Source organism: Sphaeramia orbicularis, chromosome 2 (genome assembly GCF_902148855.1).
Source record: "Sphaeramia orbicularis chromosome 2, fSphaOr1.1, whole genome shotgun sequence".
NCBI classification, from domain to species: Eukaryota; Metazoa; Chordata; class Actinopteri; order Kurtiformes; family Apogonidae; genus Sphaeramia; species Sphaeramia orbicularis.
This window is the reverse complement of record NC_043958.1, coordinates 7,057,435-7,076,806: the sequence shown is the minus strand read 5'-3', so window position 1 is coordinate 7,076,806 and position 19,372 is coordinate 7,057,435. Positions and strand designations below refer to the sequence as shown.

At 39.6% G+C, this 19,372-nt stretch overlaps 1 protein-coding gene across 4 annotated transcripts in view; it reads left to right on the top strand.

The window, feature by feature from the left end:
- Nucleotides 1–1,058: 1,058 nt before the first annotated feature.
- Nucleotides 1,059–19,372, top strand: part of als2b (alsin Rho guanine nucleotide exchange factor ALS2 b) — a 33,326-nt gene continuing 15,012 nt past the window's right edge. Inside the window, exons 1-16 of one of the 4 annotated variants that reach the window (XM_030150902.1) lie at nt 1,059–1,220; nt 1,639–1,730; nt 2,504–2,649; nt 3,131–4,092; nt 5,232–5,631; nt 8,123–8,297; nt 9,191–9,287; nt 10,965–11,042; nt 11,131–11,346; nt 12,041–12,212; nt 13,585–13,774; nt 13,876–13,941; nt 14,047–14,209; nt 15,698–15,829; nt 15,927–16,055; nt 16,170–16,193. In XM_030150902.1, the coding sequence (XP_030006762.1) occupies nt 1,711–1,730; nt 2,504–2,649; nt 3,131–4,092; nt 5,232–5,631; nt 8,123–8,297; nt 9,191–9,287; nt 10,965–11,042; nt 11,131–11,346; nt 12,041–12,212; nt 13,585–13,774; nt 13,876–13,941; nt 14,047–14,209; nt 15,698–15,829; nt 15,927–16,055; nt 16,170–16,193 (2,970 nt within the window). In that variant the 5' untranslated portion in view covers nt 1,059–1,220; nt 1,639–1,710. The remainder of the gene's footprint in view (nt 1,221–1,638; nt 1,731–2,503; nt 2,650–3,130; nt 4,093–5,231; nt 5,632–8,122; nt 8,298–9,190; nt 9,288–10,964; nt 11,043–11,130; nt 11,347–12,040; nt 12,213–13,584; nt 13,775–13,875; nt 13,942–14,046; nt 14,210–15,697; nt 15,830–15,926; nt 16,056–16,169; nt 16,194–19,372) is intronic. The other 3 variants (XM_030150917.1, XM_030150909.1, XM_030150924.1) reach the window with 3 other exon arrangements.

Sequence of the window (19,372 nt, the reverse complement as noted above, 5' to 3'; positions counted from 1 at the left end):
AAAGTGAGCTGAATCTTATGGTTATTAATACAAAGGTAAGGTGAATACTATTAATTCAGTCTAATGTCTGTCAGAATTTCCAAAGAGGGAAGGACCCAGGCGCAGACTTGATGTTTGCAGACAGCAGAACAGTTTATTAAATAAAAACGTAACCTATAAGTCCAACAGTAGAACGCAGACACTGATGTGTTGAAAACTGGGAAAATGAGGCAGAAAACAACAGGAAAAGAGTGAATAAATTATGACAATTTTAATTAAAACAAAACAATAGATTTAAAATAAGCAACATTAATTTCACTCTATTGTACAGATCAGTTTTAATATTTCAGTGTTGTGCATCTGTTTGGTCCTATTGCATCTTTCAGAACATTTTTGTCTAGTTCAGTCTTTTATGTCTTTGTCGTGTCTTTGCTTCTTTACTTTCGAGGCCAAACATTTTAAGAATATGATTTATTGGTTTATTTGACAGGGACATTTTAAATCAATTCACTCCCCTGTAAATGTGACACAAATGGAGGTTTTGCTTAAATGTGATTAATTTGTCAATACAAGTCTGTGAAACCGATACAATGCCTCTAATTGTTCTTCAGTGTATCTAAGAAACATGGATTTTTTTTTTTTACACGTAGGTAGTACATTTTGTAGAAACGAAACTTGTGTCAGTCGTAGTTATCAAACGGTAGATGTAAAAACATTAACTAACTATTGCATAACACTCCCCAATATATTTACACGTTTTGTGCTATGTGTTTTGAGCCTCACCGGATTCCGTCCGATCTGTCACAACAACAGCAGCAGCTGAGCGACAACCGAGAGGACGGACTATGACAGAGCACTCACTCTCAACGACTTTAGCGTACCGAATCGTAGACAACCGTAAACCTGAAGGACGATAATTTCTTTTCAAAATGGCATATTAAAACATGTTAAAGTACATATAGAGTTCCATATATATATATATTTTTTTTTTTACCATACAATAATTATTCTCAATCATGTATGACTTTAGGTACCCAGAACTGCCACAAAATTACCGCTGGGTGAGCCTTTGTACTTTGTAGACGATCTTTGAGTTTAGCGGCGCCTCTCAGTGTCAACATTACCATGAACAATCAGCAACCAAACAGCGATGTTTAGCTGCTAACAACTTAACAAGCGCAGTTATGTACTGTTTATGCGTGTGACAGTGTACTTTAAGGAGTGGCAACAGGAGCCAACTGGTAAGATATGTTTTTATTGCAGAAAATATGATAAGATATAAAAGGGACACCTGTAGTAAGGGCTAGCGGTTTGGCTAGGTAGCTGGATTGATTAGCTAATGTTAGCTAGCCACATTAATGTTAACGTATTGGTTCATAGAAACATCAGAGGTTTTATACTCTACGTAGGACTGAGTTTGTTACCTGTGACTGGCGGGAATCTAAGTTCAAGAACACGAAAATGAAACCATAGCTGCTTTCATTTTGACACTCCACTCAGTTGGCGTGGAGTTGTAGGGGCTTCCTACAGGTTTTCCCCTTTAACTGCTGTTAATGGCGTGCTAAATAGACGTTAGCTTAATCTCCTTGACTGTTTGCTTTGTGAGTAAGGAGTATTTGGCAGCTCTCAGCGATAAGTGTGTTTTTGTTTGCACTGCAGGTCTGCCTTAAGCGTTGACAGCAGCAGCATCAGCACGGACATGGTGATGAAGGACTAGGAGAACCCCCCCAGATGGAAACCCAGAGGAAGAGGTAGGTCCCAGCTCTCCTTCTAAAGAGGATTATTCTGATCAAGTGTTACTTTTGCACATGGCTGGCTGGATGTGATCCCCATGTGACATCGCCCACGGACGGAGTTGTGCTCACTTCTGCTTTCATTTACAAAACAACTGTTGTTCAGATGGAGGAGGGAGAACTGAATGTTGAAGACCTGCTGCCACTTTGTCAGCCACCCACACCTACTGATCTCCAATCTCTCTTTTCTTCGGAACTAAAGTAGTGTTAAAATTGGTTTAGTTCTGTTCTTCAAACACATAGGCGTGTTACTTATCTGGCGCTACTGAATGAAGAACATTGTGTAACCATGAAATCGGTTATTGTCAGTCATACCTTAACTCCTTTGAGTTGAGTGCTCCAGCACATTTTATGCCTTTTAAATTTAACACTGATTTTTACAAGAAAATACTGAGCCAATTGTCCAGTCAGTAAATAAATGATAGAACAGTATGTCTCAGACTTTTTCCACTAGGGATCTACTGTTAGAAAATGATAAACCACTGTGGCAGCTATAAAGGAATCAGAAGTAGACTGGTAGTAGATTTTTAAGGGCAGACATAATAGGTATAGTTCCTAACAGTTGAAAGCTGATGAACTGGTCAATATGACAGTGCTTGATATTAACCATTTTGGATTTTAGTAGAAAGTAGTTCAGCTGAACTGATTACATAAGTCAAAGTAATAAATATCTAAAAGAATGAATTAAGTTAATAAACAGATCATTCCAGTCAAATACTCTTGTTTTTCAGCTCTGGGGATGATGGCGGCGGAGAGCGAGGTCTGCTCCACTTGTGGCAGGGCTACTCCTGCAGCGTTACCCCAGAGAGGCTGCTTCTTCCCCGGCCCGTCCTGCAGGTTGCACTGGGAACACATCATGGACTCCTGCTGGTGGAAGGTACAAGGGTTGCTCTGAAGTGGGACACAGACAATTATTAAAGTTTTTTGTAACAACTGTGAGAAATAGCACTATTAAGGCTTGTTATGTGACTTTGAACTTGTAACTTGTGTCTTTGGTTTGTTTTTGTTTTGTTTTGTTTATGTGCGTACTATGCTGCCTAGTGGCCAGGTCGTCATTATAAAAGAGAACTGGTTCTCAACTGACCTACCTGGTAAAATGAATGTTAAATAAATGAATAAATAAGTAAGTAAAGGCTAATTCATAAAGCTGAGACTATTGCTTTCTCAGAAGACCTTTCATACTAAACTTCATATTGTTTAACTGTGATTTTGTTTAACTGAAAACTACCTGAGTGTAAAATGTGCTTTATGAATTGAACTTCTTTCCTTAAGTCAACTTTATCATTGGCAGTGTTTAACGTTGTCACTGCTATGTTCCTGTTCTAAAATGTTTTTTCTGTTCTGGACCCGCCCTTTAGGAGGACAGGTGTACAGCTTTGGAGAGTTGCCATGGAAACAAAGTCCTATCTTGGAGCAGGTGAAACCCTTGTTAGAGAATGCACTCAGTGGCCAGCGTGTGGTTGCCGTAGCAGCCGGAAGTTTTCACTGTGGGGCTGTGACTGAGGATGGTGGCGTCCACATGTGGGGGGACAACGGTGCGGGGCAGTGCGGTCTGTCTGGCTTGAGCATCGTCCCTAACCCGACCCCCGTGGCTCTGCTGGACTCCGACAGCAGCGCCCCACAGACTGTACCGGTGCTGGAGCTGTCCTGCGGGGGGCAGCACACCCTGGCTCTGTCGGTGCAGAGGGAGGTGTGGGCATGGGGCAGCGGCTACCAGCTGGGACTGAGCGCTGCAGTGTTTCCAGTGTGGAAACCTCAGAAGGTGGAACATTTAGCTGGCCGGTATGTGCTCCAGGTGGCCTGTGGGTCTTCACACAGCCTGGCTCTGGTGCGCTGCCTCGGCCCGAATGACGTCCAGCGCCCCCCTGCGGACAAATGCGGTCACTGTCACCAACTGTTATACACCATGACGGACAAAGAGGACCACGTTATCATCTCTGACAGTCACTACTGCCCCCTAGGCGTTGAACTCACAGAGGATGAGGCCAAACTGGAGGCTCCTGCCCCCACCCAAGGACTAAAAACATCCCCGTCTGAGCCGGTCCTCCCCTCGTACACCTCCAGTGCAGTGCCAGCAACACCCACTCAAGTTACTGCTCTCTCTAAGGACTCGGAGAAAGGTGACACAGCTATACCTAACGGAGTGCTTCATGTGTCAGAGTCGGAGCCCACAGCTCAGACAAAGGGAGGTAACGGTGCTCCAGCGGGGGCCAAGAGTTCACCGTACCCAGATGAACAGGCTGTCAAAGACTACCTGCAGAAACTGTCAGACCACACGCAAGCAGAACAGATGGCTAAGGGAGGACTGCACACTCTGCTGGTAACAAAAACAGCATCTTAATGGACTTGATTATCTTAAATATATTCCATAGTGTGTTCAGAAAGGGTTTACACTATTTGGGTTTGAATTCATCAACCCTCTCATGCATGAAGAGTTAATAAGCTAGTGGTATTCTTGAAATAAAACATATCCAATTGGATTTTTAAAATATTTTGTTTCTTTAGCATAATACACATCTATTCATAGTGGATTCCGTTCCTCAACAGTTTTAAATGTAATGGTATTAATTTTTTAAGGACAAACACATCCATTAAACATATCACTGCTTTAAGAGAACCTACCATTTCAGTGTAAAATGTAACTGTCCACTGTGGTGAAAGTCAAAACAAAATGACAAAAACCATAAGGATTAAGCTGTGAACTATTCCCTGAACTGTAGCTTATTGGCAAATATCTTTGTAACCACATGTTTTGTATTCATTAGATAAGATAAGATAAGATAAGACTTTATTTATCCTACAGCGCAGAAAGCAGCATTTATTGAGCCTAACATATGTTAGAAAACACGACAGCACAACAGTTAAGAGTTGGAGTCATTACTGCAAATAATGTACCTTTAATTGAACTGTGGTAATGTAATGTAGGAAAGAGTTAACAAAAGCGCTGAAAAATTACAAATTATCCAGTGAAATGTGCTTTATTTTTCTTCCATTTCCATGACCACATTCAGCTTAAAAAGTTTTTTGGTTGTTCAGGGTTTTAATTTACAAAATGGCACATTTTATACTTAATGGTCTACTTTTCTTGCATGTGAAAATAACCCTGTTGTAACCAGAAAAACATAACTCCATATTTTGGACGTGTAAACTTCCAGAAGAAATTTGAGCAAATTTGGGCCAAACACAATAAAAGGGTTAATAGAAAGAATAAACAGTGTTGGTCTAAAATTTATGCTTTTCACATAAACTTCTTAGATGGTTTTAATTCAGAATGTTTTTAAACAGCAGAGCATTTATTTGGACATTTAGGCTTTATCTTTCAACACCTATAATGTAACATATCTGTGTAAATATAAAATCTGTATGTTCTGACTCATAAACTACTTGTCAGTCGAATACCAAGAAATCACCAAATCTCTCTTTCTAAACTTTTTCACCTGATCTGTGTTTTTCTGATAGTCCTCTGCAGACTCGGTGCCCTTGTCCACATCCCCGTCCAGCAGCTCCGGCTCCACTCTCAACAACCTGGTGGCTTCATGTGCCTCTGCAGTAGGAGAGCGAGTCGCATCCACTTATGAGGCCTTATCCCTCAAAAAGATGATGAACTTCTACCTGCCCTCGGGGTTGTCTAAGTCTGGAGTACCCGTCGGGCTCACGGGGACTGTCCCGACTGCAGTGGGCGATAACACCACAGAGCGTGTCCGCCAGGAGGACTCGGTTCAGGCCAAGAAGAGCTCGAGCACAGGCGACATCCGTGAGGAGGAGGCTGAAGGCCTGCGAAGACGCCTCTCTCTCCCGGGACTCCTGTCACAGGGTAGATACGCTGTTCACCTCTTATCCTCCTCCTATTCTCTGCTGCGTAAGTACGCCTTGCGCATGTATAGCTCCATGTGTGTTTGTCTTTGCTGAAGGCTTCATCATCCAGTTTGTGAACACACTAGGTCTTGTCCTCATGGCGTGCTTTGCTCAGTGTTGAATCTTTAACATTGTGCATGCCATCTCCAGCTCATTATCACCTTTTGGACTAAGAGGACGCCACAGCTGATGGTTTGTGGAAGCTCAGGGTCCATTTCAAAGATGTAGATGGATCTCTGCACTTTTGACATGTTGTCTGTTAAGTTTTTAAGATGGGTTGAACTAAAGATTTAATCAGGGCTTTGATCTTATACACATTAGGTCTGCTTAGTTTCGGTAGTTTTGTTTCAGACTGCAATTTTAGGAGCCAACTTTGCATGATCTACCCACATTATGTTATTAATTTGGCTCAGTATTTTTTTGTTTTTTTTTCTTCTTTGGTCTTTTGGCATAATTAGCCTTGTGTGACTTCCTATAGTTGATATGAAAGTCTGATTCTATCTGTTTTGATACTGCAAAGGAAGTGAACCATGTGGGTTGAGACCAAAGACTGGCAGGTTGTTCCGTACTGTTACTAGCAGTGAGTTAGAGAATTGCAAATTTGGTTCAGATTGCTCTGACATTTTGAATACAGAGGTGGTTCAGTCATCTGGTGTGGATGTTTTTCATATGTCCAAACTCAAGATGACCCCGAGGCTTACCCAGGACACACTGGAGGGATTATATCCTTCAGCTGGCAATACCCCTGGAGGAGTTAGAAGGGGTGGCTGGGGAGGCTGAAGTCTGGGATTTTCTGAGACCTGGACCCAGATGTGCAGAAAACAATGGATAGATTATTGTTACATTTTCATTAGGGGTGCAAAGATACAGTTAGCCCATGGTTTGGTCCATACTTCGGTTTTTGAGCCACAGTTTTTGTTCAGATTTGGTACGTGTTTTGTGCTTAAAGAGAACATTTTTTTTCTCCCAAAATTATATTTTTTATTTTGCTTGACAGCAATGGTGACATGCATGTCCAAAAGGTGTTGACATAGACAAACTTGAAATATATATGTTGTGTGCATTAGGCAGTGCACGCAGTAGAAGGAAATACTAGTTACTGGATGTAATTCCAGTTCTGACTTAATCTGAAACAGAGAATAAAGAAAATCACAGCAGAGGAACTGTTTCTACAAAGCAGAGCAGCTTTGGCAGCGTCTTTCACTTTTTAAACAATGGATCCCACTTAGTTGAAACAGCAATGTGTGAATCTGACTTCAAGCTTTTTGTTCTGCTTTGGGCTTGTGTTTAATGCAAGGTCATGCAAACTGAATGGTTGCCTCTGTGAGATTAAAAACACAGAGGAATGCTCAGAGGAATGCACATGGATACTTAGCCTCCAGCTTTGTTAATCTGCCTCGAGTGTCGCAGCAAGAAAGGCTGCAGTGTCGCATTCAGACCTTTTAAAGTCATAGTTATTTTCTCTTCTGTTATGGAAAGTTTTGGGTGCAAAGAGAGGAAAATACAAAGTCATGGCTTCTATGCGGCTCCGAGCAGGGACAAGTGTATGTATATAATGAGGAGATGGATCGACTTTTCCTCCTCGTATCGTCAGATCTGCCGTTTCTCAGCAGATATACTCAACACCATTTGCTGTGGGTTTCATCATTTGTGTTTGAACTGACCTCCTGTGACTTGTATGAGGAGATTCAGCAATCAATCTTGATCCAGAAAAAAAAACACTCACACTTTATTTTCACACAGTTAAACCATGAGTCAGCCAAAGTTTTCACTAGATGAGAAACGTCATGAAACTCCATGAAAGTATATTTCAGAATAAGAACAACAGTATACCTGTAATGGTATGCTTCTTTTAGTACAGTTTTACACAACTGTTATTATTTACAGTGAACCATAAAAGAAATTAAAATATAATGGTTGAGCAAACACATTATTATATTGAGAAAAGATGTTAAAAAAAGTCTTCCTCTGAGAAATAAAAAAAAAAAAACCTTTTCATTTGTTTATTTACTTATTTATTTACTTTTCAGACATTGTTTCACATATGCAGCACTTGAGCAAAAACAGCGCCATAAACTTTATTTCTACTTCTCTCTGAAGTACAACGTAAATCTCCTCCTTGATTTGGACTGTGCGTACTGTTTTGACTAATCAAATATCCGTGCAGATCCTTAGTCCTGTGTCATGTCAGTGTTTGCTTCCTGTCATTTTGTGCGTTGCTGTATTGACACCGTGTGTGTGACGTGACCTGTGTAAACTGTCTCTGCTGTCGTTTGATAACACGTATTGATCTGTTGTGCTGAACCTTGAATCTCTGCTACTTTCAGGTCCATGTTCTTTCCCTTCTTTTGCTTGTTTTGACAAAGTTTCACTAACTTGTGCAGATCAATCAGTTCCAACAGTTGGTACCATATCCCTTATTTTTCATGTCAGTAGTCAGAGAAAAAAAAAAAAAATGAGACCGTAGATAATGTTTCCTTCCGTTTCCTCTCCAGTGTCCCCTCGGCTGCTGAGGAAGGCCGGTCGTCCCAGGATGCGTGCTGTCGCCCTCACCCCGTTAGGAGGAGTTGCCCATGAGGCCCAGGAGGTTCTGCCCACCCTACAGACAGAGGTGTGGAGCTGGGGCCACGGAGAGCATGGACAGCTGGGCCACAGAGACAACATGGCCAGGTATGCACTGCACGGTGTCAGCTCATCACACCTGGACTTGGTTTGTTCATTCTTGGCACCTGCAAACTGTACTAATGTATATACAGTCATGGAAAAAATTAATAGACCATCAAAAGTCATCAAATACAGTGGTTATGCAATCAAGTACTAACTCCTGTGTGCATCATGTGACTAAAACAGACAGAAAAGAAAACATGGAATGCCTAAAAGCACTGTTTTTGTCAGTACAATGCCATAGATATTGATGGAAGAACTTAAAGGTGGGGTAGGAGATGTTTTCCTGGGGCATTTTTTACTATATTGCTTAAAATCCCCTTCACACTTCGATTGCAACCAATTAATTAAATGCTCTAACACAAAATAAAAAATTGTAGTCACCTGTGGAACAGACAGGACTGAAAAAACACCATTGAATCATTTTAACCGGCCTATCGAAATAATTGAATGGTGACATGTCTATCAAACTCAACTGCCATTTGTCCCTCCCCCCTCTGCGAGTACAATCCGGTACTCTAGAGGCGTGGCTTCGGGGGGAAGTCTGAAGAAAGGGGTTTGGACTTTTGAATTGTGTACATTGTAAATGTAGCTTGCTTGAACCGTTTTTCCAGGATCTCCTACCCCACCTTTAAGTAATTTTGATTATCAAGAAAACCATGGAAAATGAATAGATATCAGCTCTGAAACTGAACTCTTCTAAGCTATTTTTGTTGTTATCATTATCTTTATCCAAACAAATGTACCTTTAGTTGTACCAGGCATTAAAAGGATCAAGAAATTGAAGAAAACAAGGGTGGTCTTATAATTTTTTCTGCGACTGTACTGTCATATTGTCCAAACATGCTTTACACACATTTACGATAATTGATTATGATCACTTTTTTGTTCCTGTGCAGGTTACAGCCGCTGTGCATCAAGAGCCTGACCAATAAGGAGGTGGTGCGAGTGGCGGCGGGCGCTCACCATTCCCTCGCTGTGACCGCCCAGTCTCAGGTCAGTCACATTTTGATTTTGTTTACACTGTAGCCTCTTAAACCCAGTTGCCCACAGTGCCCACAATTCTGCCTGTGTTGCCATGGTAACGGTATGCAGTGCTTACTGCAATAAGCAGGGTTCGTACGGGTGCTTGAAATTCTTGAAAATGCTTGAATTTCAACGATGTGTTTTCAAGGTCTGAAAAGTGCTTGAATTTTTGTTGAAGTGCTTGAAAGTGCTTGCAATTAGAACTCTGTGATGCGACTGATTTATTGATTTTTAATATGAACTCAGCTAGGTAAGATTCCAAGCCAATGCTACTTACAGAGAGGTGATACATTTTTAACAATAAAACTTTATGTCAAAAAAGAAAATTAGCGGGTGTTCTCAGGTCGACTCCAGGTACATTTTTATCTTAATCTTTGTCTCAGTGTGAGTGTGGCTGAATAACGCCAAGTGGCTTCCTGTTTTTTGGATAAAACTTTGTGTTCTGCTTTAATTTCTAAACTTTTTGCCATTATGGAACATAATTTTAGATGTTTATATCATAATACAATGTACATCATGATGAAAAAAATAATCATGAGTATATGTATTCCTGTAGATATTTATTTTACCCCAGTCAACATATCATGAAGTCGCGTAAATATACACGGCACTTTTAATTGGCGTATTATCTGTACGCATTATAAGCTTTCCGAGTGTATGTTCACGCCACATCAAATACCATGCACTGAAGGTTAGGGTTAAGACTGTAAGATAAGAGAAGATATGCCTTTATTAGTCCCACAAGGGGATTTACAGCAGCAAAGCACACAAGAGCAAAAGAAGTGCAAAATCAAAAATGAAGGCAAAATCAAAAAAGCTATATGTACTATTTACAGCTGTGCACATGCTGATCATGCCACAGGATGGAAAGACCTGCGGTACCTCTCCTTCACACATTTGTGAACTGAAGACCTTGGCCTAAATTAACACGTGATCGAATGCCATGAAATAACAATACAAAGGTTGAAAATGGCGATATGTATGGCACGCCACATGCATATGAACTTGCGTCACATACAACGCAATTTCATGAGATCAGTTTCCCCCCTTGATAAGGTGCTGTGCTGGAAAAATGTGAAAATGACCCTTAAAAGTGTTTGAATTTGACTTTGAAAAATGTGTACGAACCCTGAATAGACACATTCTGTACCGCCACATAACCAGAACGTTAACTAAAAGCTCAACAAAACCAATTGTCAAGCAACAGAAAACAGTCAGACTGTTGTTTGGTTTAGATATTTGACCATTTAAGTACTTGTTGTTTCAGACCAGTGGATGTCATGAATAATTTGATAAAACAACAAACTTTGCAGCGCTAAGCTAACACTAAGCAGATCCAACAGTGCAAGTAATATTTCTCTATCGATGAAATTCTCTGAGTGAAACAAAGAAGAGCAAAAATAAAGGTCACATTATTAAGATATGATTATGAATATTACCTTATCTTTGCGGTTTTCAGATCCTATCTTGGTTTAAATGAGTGAAGCTTTTGCTATCAGTTAATCCATTGTTTTGTGTTACATTGAAATGACTCCCACTGGAAACAAATTGCCCAGGGTTTAAATGGTTATAAACATTGTTAAGCCACATTTTTCACCTTTGCTAGTCTGTGTCTGTCTGAATAGGTGTATGATCGTGTTTTTCCAGGTGTACTCATGGGGCAGTAACAGCTCCGGTCAGCTCGGACATATGGAGACGCCAAGCACCGTCCCACGACTCGCCAAAGTGAGAAAACCACTGCTCCAAATACATCGACAAGCTCTCATAAATGCTAATGTTTGACCTAACACTGATTCTCTTCTGTGTGTTCTAGCTCTCTGACGGGATCCGGGTGTGGGATGTGAGCGCCGGAGACAGACACACTCTCCTATTGGCTGATGGAGACTGCATCCAGCCCATTATTTACTATAGCGGGCAGCAGGTGAAGGAGGGCGCAGAGGAGAAGAAGCAGGACGAGAAAGAGGGTGAAGAGGAGGAGCAGGTTGGAGGTTACACCCAGCAGCCTGTTCTACTTCCCTTCTGTATGAATGTAAGGACAACAATGTTTAATACATTATTGAGCCTGTTTACGTGCACACTAAAAATCATATCATCATCGGATTTCTGGAGTTATTTGATTATTCAAATGATCATGTAAACAGTATAATCTGATAGGCTTTGTCTGACAATAAAAATAATCTGATTATAAAATATCAGATTAACACAGCTGGATTTCTCCCCAATATTTTGACGTCTCCATGCATGTATACAGGGTAATCTGATTTATTTTGTTCTTTTACATCTGTGCAAAAAAAAAATATGTGGTCACAACTTGAGGGGAAGACAATAACAGAAGTTTGAGTCTACTGTCATTATGAAGCCAGACCTAAAACTCATCCAAACTAGCAAAAATTAATTTAAACTAAATAAAACTCAAGCTACATGTGCACTATGAACTAAAACTAAACTTAAACTGAAAATCTGTAATAAGGTCTAAACAAAAATAAAAACTATTTCAGAATAAAAGCATGTGAATTACAGTCATTGTTCAGTATGATTGTATTTTATCATCTAAATCGGGTTTTTTTGATTATCACATTTCTGAAGTGGATTACAATTATTGCAATTATCTGATTATTCCCAGTTATTGGATTTTTAAGGTCATGTAAACAGGCTCATTGTTGTTATAGAACTTCTGAGATGGTGTTTAAATGTCTAAAAGTGTGTATGTTCTCGTGTTGCAGTTGGGTTATGTGAGTGCCGTGTTCGCGGGCGGCCGTCGTTGCATCGCGCTCTCCGACCAAAACGTCATGGGCTTCATCGCCAGCCTCCACGAACTGGCCGCGGCAGAAAGGAAGTTCTACTGCAAACTGTGCAACATGAAGATGCAGATCATACGCCCCCTGCTGGAGCTGGGTAAGACGGACAGCAGTAGAAGCAGTATTCAGATTATACACTTCAGTAAAGTTCTAATATACACTGTAAGTTCTGTTTTCAAAACCTTAGTTCAGTAAAAGTATGTGAAATAGAGTGTGAAAAGCTAAATTAGTCATTGTTCCCTATGATTCAATGATAAGTGTTTTAAATTTATATATGATATTTTTGGATTAATTTTACAGCTGCATTCATGTATATGTTGCATTTCACTTAATGATACTGTGGCATTCAGGAACTTAACGAAAAAATGTTTATAAAGCTGTTGATTTAACTTTCATTTATGCACTATATTTAGAATGTGAATATTAAAAAAAAAAGAATCTAGCAGTTAGGCCACTATTCTGCTTTCTGTCATCGTCACAAGTATCAGATTCAACATTTATAAAGCATGTCATTTAGCTAGTATTGTTATTTATGTTTATAAGAAACAATAATGTCCTGATTTTCTGCATCATGATGAAAGATAGAAAAATGCATGAAAGTAGTAGCATGTTGCCAGTTAATGTCACAATTCACCACGGAAATATAGTGGCATAGAAGTAGATTTAAATTGGTGGTGGTGTTCTATATGTATGTTTTAGTGTGGATCTATAGCTGAAGTTTCTACTTTTATTTATTGGTTTATTTAACAGGGACATTAAACATCAATTCACATTACTGTAAATGCACCAGAGTTAGCCTAATCTGCAGTCCCTGGACAGATGTTGAAGTGTCACCCTAAAAGATAGCACAAGCTTATAAACATATACTTTTTAAAACATGAATTTAAGGTACCTAAACACAGATGAGTACAATACAAGTTTTGCAATACAATATTTACAATTAATAACACATCAGACAAAGTAAATAGAAAAATATTAAAATACACTGAGCACTTATACATATTAAAAAATACAACAGAGACAGAACTAAAAGATTTCTAATGTTTGCAGATCAGTTATTAATGAACCAATTTTTTAGATGCATTTTGAACTCATTATGAGATGTGAGATGTTTCTGTGACTTCGGCTGCTGCTGCTGTCTTGTATAAGAAATTTATCATTTGAAGGAGTCTTCTTTTTCCTGATTAAATAAAGATTAATAACAAATACTTCAGGTTGTAGATGGACATTGTTTCCCAGCCAATCACACTGTAACATTCACTTTTGACCATAGTGCTGAGGTATTTTCCCCCAAAACCGAATATGAACACGCAACAGCTGACCCTTTTGCTAGGCAAACAGCAAACTTTTAACACCCTGGGGTGCACTTTCTTGCAGTCAGATTCAGTTAGATTCCGCTTAAAACAGAGACACATCACCACTGCTACTGACATTTGTTTCCACCTGTAACTGACTCTGTTTCTGTGCAGAGTCTCTGAGCTCAGCCCTTGGTCAGGTGGTCCTGGGGCTCCTGCAGTCTCTAGCAGGGCGTTTCAGCCTCCTGTGTCACCTGACGGGGCAACACGCAGCCAGCCTCACCTCCAACCTCCGCCGTGGCCGCGACGTCAACGGCCTGCTGATCCTCGATCACGCCGACATCTTCCTGGACTCTTATAATGAGTATGGAAACAAAAAACTCCTTTGTTTCGTTGAATAACATTGCAGGTTTCTGATTTTTGTCCTCCTTGGTTGCATAAAAACACCTTTTTATGTGCTCTAAGGTACTGCAGTGCTGTGGGCCATTTCCAGGTGATGGGAGGTTTTCACGTTCTGACCAAGCCCTCGCTGTGAGGACACACAAACACCCACATATGCATCAACACACCTGCAGGAGTAGTAATGAAACAGCCTCAGGTGGCTTTGCAGATGACCTGTGTGACTTCTCTTTGCAGAGACTTCTTTGGAAAAAGTCCCGAGCTGCTCCAGAGGCTGGCAGAGTGCACGGAGGAGAACCCCGCCATGGCTGACCTCTTGGTGGCGTTCTTCTACCTCCCAACACGTCACATACATGAATACGGACGCCTGCTACTCAAGCTGGCCACGTGCTTTGAAGTGGTACGGAAAACACATACCACAATCAAACATAAGGTGTCATTCATTAACCTCTTAACCCCAGTTGCCGACAGAACCTGAGGCAGCCACAGTTCCATATGTTACCATGGTAACGCTGCGTGACACTTGCAGCCGTTTACACATTCTGTACATTCAGAAGAACATCAGCTAAAAATGCAACAAAACCAATTGTCAGACAAAAGAATACAATCCAAACAACAAGCACTTAAATGGACAAATATCTGTCTAATCTAAAGTAAATCAAATAACCAAGCTAACAGTCTGAAGCCAGCGTATGTCATAAATAATTAATAAAACAGACCAATGAGACAAACACGAAGCAGATTCAACAGGACAAGTATTATTTATCTACAGCTAAAACTCACTGAACGACACAAGGAAGAGCAAAAATAAGTGTCACGTTATTAAGATGTAATTACGAATTTTGTCAAACTTTTGTTGTTTTCTGATCATAACTTGGTTTAAATGAATGAAGCTTCTGCTAATGGATAATCCATTGTTTTGTGTTGCATTGAAATGATTCCCTATGGAAACAAAAAGTTTAGGGTTCACTACGACTGATCATACAGATACAGTTATGTGTAAAATAAGAAATATATTAGCCTAGCGAATCTTTTAAAGGCACAATATGTCACAATTCCATATGAAGCTGTATAAAAACATCTCACCCTACTTATACATGATATCAAATGTTTTCAAAAACATTCACATCTAGAATAATGTAATTTGTTCAATGCCGGTTTAATTTGGCTCCCAGTCTATGGCATTATATGTATTTTCTGATGTAATATTACATCTATTTTATTAAAGGCATGCATGAATGTGTCCCAGAATATAACACAAGTAAAACCTTCCTTTGTTAATCATATACTTTGTGACATCATCAAGTCATCAAAACAGAATAGAGGCCTGTATATAAGGTTTTCTTCATCATAATATGAAATAAGTGAGTGAATAATTCTACTGCCATAGATTCTGTGTATGGTAGGATTATAACAGTTAATAAAAATCTAAGACACTAAAGCAGAAAATAGAAAAAAGAAAGTTAACAGTTATATGAATTAAAAACAGGATTCAAAACTCCACTATAACACTGGAGCATTACATGAAAAATCAACTGCATCTGCATTTTCTTGTTCATTTTAGTAAGTGGTTTCTGTTCTAGTCTAAATAAAATGGTTGTGTAGTAATAGCTTAATAAAATATGCCTTAGTATATATTTCTTACACGATAGTGGGACCTTTGATAATAATAAGTAGTTTTGTAAATTATATTTAATGTGATTCTATATTTTTCAGCTTCTCTAAGTCAAAGCTTTCCTCAGGACATTTATTACAAAGATTAAAACTAAAAAAAACTAGTCAATTCAGGTAATGAAAATAAAACCGCTTCTAAACTTCTAACATTAAACTGTAAATGTGTGTTATGTAGTGAAGCGTATTCCATGTAAATGTGTGTGTGTGTTGTCAGAGTTCCAGTGACTACCAGAGGCTTCAGGACAGCTGCTCTAAGTTTGAAGCTCTGGCTCTACAGCTGAAGAAGAAGAGGAAAGACGCTGAGTACACGTTTCATTTTTGGAAGAGCTTTCCCGGCAAAATGACGGTAGGCTCGCTGAATGTCAACTGTCTATTTTCTATAACTACCAAACACACAATGTCATCGAGGTGTTACGTTTTCCACTGGGTGTGTTCGTTGACAGGACTCCCTCCGTAAGCCTCAGCGCCGCCTCATCTGCGAGAGCAGCAACAAAGCACTGACCCTGCAGAACGCCGGGAGGTTCTCCGTCAACTGGTTCATCCTGTTCAACGACGCTCTGGTCCACGCACAGGTCAGCATCACTCACACACAGCTGCACTCTGCCGCGCATTGACCTTATGGAATTGTAGACACTGTAACCTGGTGTGTTTGAAGCATTTGTGTGTGCTTGCCTCCGTGCTGTCAGGGTGTGGCGCCTTGTAAAAATCTCGTAAGTATGCAGCCAGCAGCTCACTTAAAACAGCGAACCCCCTTCCCACAACCCCCTTCTTCTTCCTCTTCTTCTTCTCGTGTGTTTGGGCTTAGGGCTCTGTGTCATCGCTCATCATTGAGCCCCATATGAGCTGAGTTACATTTCAGCACAAAATGATACTAGATACGCACTAACAATTTATTTTAACACACATTAATTGCAGGTATTAATATTTTTTTGGAAAGGATTTGAAAAAATCATGTCCATTTATGGAGAAAATTTTGTCCATGGACCTGTTAAAAAGGTTTAAAATGTGACTGTAAAGGCTTTAGTTCTATTTAAAATTGATAATTAATCCATAAATCTATCATTCAGAGGTCTTAGAAATTCTACAAACAAAATACATTACATTATTTTCATGTTTGCGTTTGAAATCTGAAAATCATTGTGGGAATTGGAATTGCACGCAGCAGCAATTTCGCTGTCTCTTCATGAGTGCTGAACTCAAATGTCTCCTTTACCTCTATCCACCGACTATACTCATTCTTTAAAACAACCCTTCTGGACTGTATAATTTTACGTTGTACCAATCTGGCTTGTTTTCTTGCTGAATCTGTGAGAAACCGCTTTCGCTTGGTTGCCATTCCCACAATGAACTTCATGACAAAATTTCTGAAAAGGCCTGAGTGACGTTTCAGTTTGTTCTGTAAACAAGCGGACTGTGTTTATGATGGAGTCATCTTCAAAGTTGTTCACCATGAGAGAAGTGATTCAGGTGCGCAAGAGCAGAAAGACTAATGGATTAGTGATAATTAGGCCATCACTCGGGTTTTACAAATTTGCAAAAAAAAATTGTGATGAAAGTCATATGCTGCTTTAAGATAATAGAAAAAAACAGAAACAAAACACAGATTTCAGTATCACACCCCAGAATATAGAAAGCTACAAACTAAGACAAAACAAAAAATGCCACACAAAATCTCCAATTATTTCAATCTGCAAAATGAAATGGGTAAAAGGGGGGTTTATCTCTTCCCACCCCAATTTTATATTAGTTGACGAATCAATTTTTTGAGTACAGTACACAAAATTATGCCAATTTTCTGTTCCCAAAAATATAGGAAAGAAATGTGGGATTAGCTGCAGAGGACATTTTTGTCATTTGTTACAACAAGGACAGACAAAACAGCTGTTTATAACATCCTCCACAGGAAAAAACAGTTTTAGTCCAGAAAATACACATTAGGACCACATTAGTGATCTAAAACTCAACTCAACAAAACGGGTACGTATAGGTTAATTCTCCTGTTACTGTCTCTGATCACGGTACCGATGAAGATCTGGAGTCAGTCCCTGAGGATGGTGGATTATGTGATAATGCTAATGCTAATACTAGGTACTGTGTTTGTATTATGGGTAAAATGCAGACACTGAATTTCCCTGCAGGGTTAATAAAGCAACTTAACCTTCAGCTTCTTTGTATAAAACCAAATTAGCTTCATCTGTTGACTGAAGGACATCCTCTACCCTCAGAAAAACCTGTAGACTCAAGTCCCTTAAATAAGATGTCATGGAGCCAGGTTTAATTTCACATTTGAACACGTTGCCTTAAAGGTGTTGTGCATATGGGTGCATTAGTACATGAGGTTTACCAGTGATACTCAGCCCTAGCCCCTCCTCTGTTCTCTGCTTGCTCTCTACCTGAAGGAGGCTGCATGGAAGGGTGAACAAACTGTAACCAAGACCTGCACGTGGCCTTGCTTTTCACCGTCTTTTCACATTGAAAAGATGTCAAACTCTTACCATGTTGAACTCCTGAAACAGTGCAGTGTCAACAGTTTGTCGTTCACTTCTCCAAAGCAGTATCCTTGTGTTTTTCTCTTCATATTTCAATGCACTCCTCTATATTTTTTTGTAGTCTGCACTGTTCCTGTAGTCCACCCTGCACATGTCAGTCCCCACAACTCGTAACCGTACGAATCCTGTCTTTACCCATTCTTGTTCTACCATTGTCTGACAAACTCAAACTAATGTCAAGGCTGGATGGACGTGTCTAAATGCTGGTTAAATGTGACGTCGTGTACTATAAAAGACAGTATGGTCCGGCTGTCTCGTGATGGAGCCGGGTGTCGCCGGAAAAGAACATGCATGCATAGTATTCAGCTTCGTCTGTGTAAACATGTGAATCACATGTTGTCCTGCATGACTGACTCCAGCTCGATGAACCATTAACAGTATGCATTTTGTCCAACGTTTTTGGAATTCAGTCAGGGTTTTTGGTGGGAAATCCAAAATATTTTTAATGGGAATAAACTGGTACGATTAAAGTTTCCCCCAACTAAGCAAGGTTTGAATGAACTTGTAGGTTTCATTATATTTTGTTTGCATTGCCATCGAGGCTTAATTAATATAATATTTATCCCTCAAACTCTTTTATACATGTTGGAACCCTTAACTGTTAAACATTTATGCAGTTTTTCTAGCATTTTGGATTCTGCATTTTTTAAAAAGTGTCAGTAAAATATGTTTTATTTTTTTCTTCTATCTGTGAACATCAACTAAACCACTGAACTTGGGTTTTATTAATTATTCATAGCATCCAAATTAATTCCAACCTTTAGTCACAGTCCTTTAGTTTATTATTATCCTGCTGTAGTCGTGTGTATTTCCTTTACTTGCCCTGTAGACGTGTACAAGAAAGATTTTTTTTTCCCCCAGAGAAATTCAATTAAACATGAATAACAAATGCAAGCAGTGCAACAAATGGTGTGACAAATTACTTCCACTGTGGATGCCTCAGATTACACTTATGTGACACCAGTGAGACACTGAGAAACTCCAGCTATACATGATTTTTTTAATCATATGGATTGAAGCCGCAGTTTAACAGTTTGGGGGTAAAGCAGGGTTACTAGTTTTTATATTTTTTCAGTTCTTGTTAGTTTTAGCAGGTCTTCTTGTTGGTAACATTGAATCACCATATTGCCTTAAATAAAAACCAGGAGTCAGTGACTTGCCAGGTTTGTGATATCGGTGAGTAGGCGGTCCTCAAATACAGGCCAGGTAAAAAAATAAAGTGGATAAACTTGTCACTTTAAAGGTTTACTTCAATGTGCTCAACAATTTAATCCAACCATTTTCAACTTTTTATTTTTCTAAATCACTGATCTTAACTCTTATTGTCTGATTTCAGTCAC